The sequence below is a fragment of the Ostreococcus tauri genome, assembly GCF_000214015.3.
Source record: "Ostreococcus tauri WGS project CAID00000000 data, contig chromosome 06, whole genome shotgun sequence".
NCBI lineage: Eukaryota > Viridiplantae > Chlorophyta > Mamiellophyceae > Mamiellales > Bathycoccaceae > Ostreococcus > Ostreococcus tauri.
The window spans coordinates 696,677-702,970 of record NC_014431.2 but is presented as its reverse complement, the minus strand read 5'-3'; the positions used below and the strand labels follow the sequence as shown (position 1 = coordinate 702,970).

Below are 6,294 nucleotides of genomic sequence, written 5' to 3'. Positions count from 1 at the left end.
CGCGGCGCGGGACGCGTTGGAGACGAAGACGGCGAAGAATAGGGCGAAACGGGCGAAATTGAAGGCGAAATTGAAGGCGAAACGGGCGAAGACGAAGAGTGGGGGGGTGGGTGATGAAGGGGTGGAAGAGGGTGGGGTGGATGACGTCGAGTAGGGCGTTTCGCGGGTTTCTATGAATGTGTACAATTAAAGCTCGAGTCATTTCTCGCGTCGTTTCACGCGCTCGGCGTCTTCACTGAGGACGCGTTCTCTTCGCTCGTCTCGGCGGTGGTCTGATCGGGGGGTGTCTTTGTGTCGTCGTCGTCGTCATCGTCTCCGTCGTCTCGTTCGGTTGCGCTCGATTCCTTTTTCGTCGCTCTGGGGAGGATCGCGGCAAACTTGTCCGCGAACGCTTGCTCCATTTCCGCGCGCTCGGGCGAACCCTTGTTGATCACGGCGTTCATGAGCTCCTCCGGATCAATCTTTAAGAGCTGAATCGCGAACAAGATCAGCAGGGGGATGTCGCTACCGGTGGCAATCATGGTGCCAAAGGCGATGAAAGTCACGATGAGATTCACGCGCTTCTTCTTCTTCTCCTTGGCTATTTCTTCAGGCGTCTTATCCTTTTCAGTCGATTTTGCCGTGGACTCCGCCGACTCCGTCTCCACGTCCAGCGTGTTCGTCCACGCCCGCGAGATCGCTTGCGGGAGCAAGCACGCGGGAGCGAGGTAGAGCACGTACGACGTGACGACGGCAAACGGCGCGAGTACGATTCCGACGCTCCCGCCGCCTTTCAGCGCCGTTAGCGCCTTAACAATCGTCGTCGACGCCGAAATTAACAGCATCGCCGTACCGAGAACGCCAAAGACGATCGCAGAAACCCTTCGCGCCATTTTAAAAACCTTCCCCTTGCGTCCGCCCAAGCCATCGAAGCGCCATCAACGCGGGCGCCGTCATCACCCACCAACTACTCCCCTCACCCCCGTACGCCCCCGCGGGGACGAGTAACATGTATCCGATGTGAAAATCTATCCACGCGCTCCTACACGCGCGATTGAACCCCATGGGTCGATACTTGGACTCCTTCGACGCGTTCGGGACGACTTTATGCTCGTACCACCACCTCCGCGCCGCGTACAGCGCCCCGAACGTCGGCACGACAACCAACAGCATCCACTGCAGTCCGATGATCGGTACCTCCCTCGACTCTCTCAACATCGCCCCGGTATAAAACAACAGCACCGCCGTGAGCGGGTTCAGGCGTCCAAAGAAGGTCGGGACGCCGTCCAGCGCGCGCGGATACAGCGCGTCCGACACCGGCGCGATCGTATCCGGTCGCTCCGGTCTGTCGTCGACGTCGCTCGAACTCGCGTCGATCGACATCGCCGACGTCGCCCGTCCTCTGGCGGCGATCGCACCGCTCCGGCGCGCGCGCGACGTCGTCGTCGAGCGCGTTCGTTGAACGAAGACGATATCTGGGTGGACGAACCGCGCGCGCGAATGCGTCGTTCGCGTCCGCCGCACCGGTGGTGCGCGTTCGCCGACGCGTTGGCGACGCGCACCGCACGCGTGGACGCGCCGCGTCGCGGTCGCGCGCGCTCGAGCGAGGGACATGTCGACGCGACGGGCGATGCGGCGGCGTGGGTGGAATTTCTTATAAAATATCTTTTGCGCAATCCATCTCGAGGGACGCGTCGCGCGTCACGCGCGGACGTTTGATACGCCCTTGACGCCGTCGAACTGCGGTTCTTGGGCGTTTTCGGGGAATAACATCGCGAGTCGTACCTCGGAGACGTCGCTGACGACGCACGAAGCGCCCTCGCCCATGAAATCGGCGTCTTGGTTGGAGCCGCACGGGGTGATGAGGCACGGCATGTTCGCCCCGACGGCGGCGCGCAAGCCGACGATGGAGTCCTCGATCACGAGGCACTTACTCGCCGGGAGCCCGACCTTGTCCCGAGCGAGGTTATAAATCAGAGGATCGGGTTTCTTCTTCGTCACGTCGTCGCCAGCCATGAGGACGTCGAGCTTAGAGAGGCGTTCCTGACCCACGACGGAGTTGACGACCTTTTCGAAACCCGCCTTGGTGGCGGCGCTGCAGATCCCGACCGCGATCGACGGGTCCGCGATCGCCTCGTCCATCAATTCCAAAATACCCGGACGCGCCACCGCCACCTCCTCGACGATCTTCTTATAGATCTCCGTCTTCTTATCCTGCAGCGCGTCCACGAGCGCGTCTCGATCCGCGTCGCTCTCCGGCGCCGGCGCGTTCGGCGTATTCGGCCATCCGTTCTCCTTAAAGTGCCACTTCATCTTCGGCTTCCCCCCGCCCACGGTATTCTGCAACACATCGTAATACTCCACGCTCCAATTCAACGCCGCATCACCGATCGTCAACCCAAACGCCTCGAACGCGCCGTTATACGCCATGCGATGGAGCTCCTCCGTCTCCACGATGACCCCGTCGCAGTCGAACAACAACGCGAATCGCGCGTTCGTCGTGTTCGACGCCCGCGCCAGCGTCGCCGCGCGCGCGCGCTGTCCACCACCGCGCCCGCGCGTCCACCCGCGCGTCGTCGTCGTCGACGCGCCCGTTCGCACCGTCGCCATCGTTCCACCGCGAATGAATCAATCAATGAAGCAATCAATCAATGAATGAATCGACCACCCACGCGCCCGATCGCTCCCGTCGCGCGTCCGAGATCGAGATCGAGATCGCGATGAAGGTTCGGACGCGCCCGTCGCCCGCGTCCGCGGTCCCGCTCGCCCGCGCGCGGGGTCGAGTGCCCGTCGCGCGTCGACGACAGGCCCCTCGATGGGGGCGTCGGGGGGTCGTCGACGACTCATGACTCGTCACTCAGTCTCGGAGGAACGTCCGTGACGCCGCGGACGACGACGACGGACGCCATCCCGACGCGCGCGCGCGCACCGAGCGCGCGTCGTCCACCCGCGTTCGCGGCGACGCGCTCGGACGTCACGGCGCCGTCGCGCGCGCGTCGTTCGACGCGCGTCGCCCGCACGCGTGGCGACCATCACCATCATCATCATCATCATCGCGCGCACATTCTCCGCGCGCGCGTCCCGACCGTCACGACCGCGCGCCGAACATCGCGCGAAACCGTCGCGCGCGCGACCGCGGTCTCCGAACGCGGTCGTCCCGAACGCGCCGCGAAAACGTCGCGCGAAGACGCGCATCAAAAAAAGCCCACACGACGCCCGAGACCATGGCGCTCCCGGGACGCCCCGTCGTCGACGCCGACGCCGACGCCGACGCGCCGAGCGCGCGCGTGATCCGCGAGAGTAACGCGTGCGCGGCGCGACGGTACCGCGACCGCCTCCTCGTCGTCGTCAGCGCGCACGAACGTACGAACGAGTGGCACACGTTTGCATTCATTCATTCATTCATTCATTCATTCGCGTCGTCGTCTCGTCGTCGTCGTCGTCGCCGTCGCGAACGCACCTCCCAGCGCGCGCCCAGAACCCATCATCGTCGTCATCCGCGTCGTCGTCCATCGCACGACGCGTCGACGTCGACGAATGCGGCGCGCGAGGATGACTTTTCAAATATTGTGCACGCCGAGCGACAGACCGCGTCGCGCGACGCCCTCGAATGGCGTCTGCGTCGCCCGCGCCCGCGTCGCGCGCGTCGCGAGCGAACGGGTGGAACCCCGCGCGCGTGGGGTCGACGCGAGGGCGTCCACGGAGGACGGTGCGCGAGCGCGCGCGCGTCGAACGCGCGTCGAAGACGATTCGTGGCACCGCGTCAAACGATGGATTCGCCGTCGGTGACGACGACGTGCGCGTCTTGGACGCGCGTGAACCGGTCGATCCCGACGAACGATTGATTAATGATGATTTAGCGCCGGTGACGGCGCGTGAGAGGACGTTTACGACGAAGGATGTCGCGGCGTTGTGGGTGGGCATCGTGTGTTGCGTCCCGGCGTGGACGTTGATTTCATCCGTGTGCGCGATCGGGTTCTCGGCCGCGGAAGCGATGACGACGATCGCGATCGCGAACGTGATCGTGTTGGCGCCCATGGTGGCGAACGGGTACGCGGGGACAAAGTATGGGTTGGGATTTCCCGTGCTGTGTCGCGCCGCGTTTGGGATTCGCGGTGCCAACGTGGCGACGATGGCGCGCGCGTTCGTCGCCACCGGGTGGTTCGGGATACAGACCAACATGGGTGGGGAATCTCTGTTGACGATATGTAGGAGCGTCCTCGGGAGCGCGAGCGTCGATGGGTTCGGCGTGATCGGGTGGTTGGGCATGAGCGCGCCCGGTTTGGCGTGTTATTTAGCGTTTCTCGCCGCGCAGCTCTACGTCGTGTACAACGGGATAGAGAGCATTCGTAAGCTCGAGGAATACGCGGCGCCGGTGCTCATCGCACTCTCGCTCGCGCTCTTCGCTTGGGCCATGAACGCGGCGGGTGGATTGGGGCCGATGTTGAGCGCGCCGAGCGCATTCGCCGCCGGAGGCGCGAAGGCGGGCACCTTCCACGGAGCAATCTTTCCCGTCATCACAGCCACGGTGGGGTTCTGGAGTACGCTTTCTCTAAACATTAGCGACTTCACGCGCTATGCAAAGAGTCAACGAGTGCAAATCGTGGGCCAGGCTGTTGGTTTGCCCTTCTTTATGGCGACGTTTTCGTTCATCGCGCTCGCCGTGACGAGCTGTACGGTGGTCATCTACGGCGCCGCGATTCCAGACCCTATAGCGCTCGTGTCACGTATGAATAACGGTCCGATGACGACAATCATAGCGATGGGCGGGCTCGTCATCGCCACGCTCTCGACGAACATCGCGGCGAACGTCGTGGCTCCGGCGAACGCGTTGGTGAACGCCTTTCCAAAACAAATGAGTTTTCGTAGAGCCGGTTTCATCACCGCCGCCCTCGGGACAGCCTTCATGCCCTGGAAGCTCACGTCGGGGTCGGGTTACATATTCGTTTGGCTCATCGGCTACGCCGCGCTGCTCGGTCCGATCACCGGTATCATGATTGTCGATTTCTTTTTCATCCGCCGCCGCCAGCTGGACGTAGACGCGCTATTCAGCATGCGGCGGGACTCAAAGTACTGGTACGCCAACGGATTCAACCTCCGAGCGCTCACGAGCTTCGCCGTAGGCGCCGGCCTGTGCGTGCCGGGATTCTTACACACGGTCGGCGTCAATCCGACGTGCGGCGCCTTGTTCCGCGTCTTGTACGACAACGCGTGGTTCGTGTCCTTCTTCGTGGGCGGAGGCTTGTATTACGCGCTCGAGTCGATGCGAAAACACCAGCGCGCGCGCCCGCGGACTCCTCCCGAGGGCCACGTCGTGTACACGTTCGACGCGTAGAGTGTGAAATAGTGACGTCTACTCGTACGTTTTCTCCACAATCGCTCTATCGCTCCGTCGCTCCGCCGCGGCGCAACATCGCTCCCCACGCCTCCGCCTCATCCACCACCACCGCGTCGTCATCCGCGTCGTCCACGTCACCCGCATCGTACGCATCCACCTCACTCGCGAACGCGTCGTCCCCGTCGTCCCTCGCGTCCGCGTTTTCTCTCCGCGCGTCCGCCTTCGACGTCGTCGTCTCGTCTCGCCCCCCCCCCCCGACGTCGCCCATCACCCCCTCCGGTCTACCCATCCGCCCCAGCGCGTGCTCGCGCACGCTCCGCACCCGTCCAGCGCCCAGCGCCCGCGCGCCGTCGGCCTCCGTCCCACCGCTCGCCACCTCTCGCAGGCGCGCGTTCAACACCCGCGTCGTCGCCCGCGCGCTCGCCCCCATCACCGCCAACGCCACGCCCGCGAGCGCGCTCAGCCCAATCGCCCGTCGCACCAGCGCTCGCGTCTCCCGCGTCGTCGCGCGCGCCGTCGTCGCGCCGCGCGGCCGATCCATCGCCGCGAACGTCGAGCGTCGATGTGTCGTCTCGTTTGGTGTTGACGCCGATCCCCATGTCCGCCCTCGCGTTCGCGTTCGACGACGCGATCGAGCCCTCGACCGAGGGCGCGCTGTGCGACAAACTCCTCGCCCTGTCCGCGTCGTCGACGACGACGGCGCGCGCGAGGTCGAGGGAGGACGTGAGCGCGTTGATTGGATTCGCCCTCGCGTCGCGATCGATCGCGATGGCGTTCGACGACGACGCGGACAGGGCGACGGACGGGACGTCTGTGACGGCGTGCGGGGACGCGCGCGTGGCGTGCGCGAGGTCGGCGAGTGGGATCTACGCGTGCGCGCGAGGGAGGGGATGGAATGATGGGGCGATGCGGGCGACGGCGCGGGAGATGCTTCGGCGCGGCGCGGCGGCGGTCGCGTCCGGCGCGGCGCCGTCGGT

The 6,294-nt window shown here is 64.8% G+C and overlaps 5 protein-coding genes across 5 annotated transcripts; 2 read left to right on the top strand and 3 right to left on the bottom strand.

Moving 5' to 3' along the window:
- Positions 1-215: 215 nt before the first annotated feature.
- On the bottom strand, positions 216-1,362 carry OT_ostta06g04130 (unnamed product; the record flags this gene model as incomplete). Its single annotated transcript, XM_022984107.1, has 2 exons — positions 216-861; positions 893-1,362. 2 exons carry the CDS (start codon positions 1,360-1,362, stop codon positions 216-218), a joined length of 1,116 nt encoding a protein of 371 aa, XP_022839301.1.
- A 318-nt stretch (positions 1,363-1,680) lies between these two features.
- OT_ostta06g04120 (HAD hydrolase, subfamily IA) lies at positions 1,681-2,589 on the bottom strand (the record flags this gene model as incomplete). Its single annotated transcript, XM_022984106.1, has 1 exon — positions 1,681-2,589. The coding sequence occupies one exon, from the start codon at positions 2,587-2,589 to the stop codon at positions 1,681-1,683; it is 909 nt and encodes a 302-aa protein (XP_022839300.1).
- A 1,000-nt stretch (positions 2,590-3,589) lies between these two features.
- Positions 3,590-5,314, top strand: OT_ostta06g04110 (Permease, cytosine/purines, uracil,thiamine,allantoin; the record flags this gene model as incomplete). Its single annotated transcript, XM_003080025.1, has 1 exon — positions 3,590-5,314. One exon carries the CDS (start codon positions 3,590-3,592, stop codon positions 5,312-5,314), a length of 1,725 nt encoding a protein of 574 aa, XP_003080073.1.
- Positions 5,315-5,360: 46 nt separating this feature from the next.
- OT_ostta06g04100 (unnamed product) lies at positions 5,361-5,858 on the bottom strand (the record flags this gene model as incomplete). Its single annotated transcript, XM_022984105.1, has 1 exon — positions 5,361-5,858. One exon carries the CDS (start codon positions 5,856-5,858, stop codon positions 5,361-5,363), a length of 498 nt encoding a protein of 165 aa, XP_022839299.1.
- A 56-nt stretch (positions 5,859-5,914) lies between these two features.
- On the top strand, positions 5,915-6,294 carry OT_ostta06g04090 (unnamed product; the record flags this gene model as incomplete). The annotated part of the gene is made up of 1 exon (XM_022984104.1): positions 5,915-6,294. A coding segment is annotated over one exon (380 nt), but the record flags the coding sequence as incomplete, so codon positions are not given.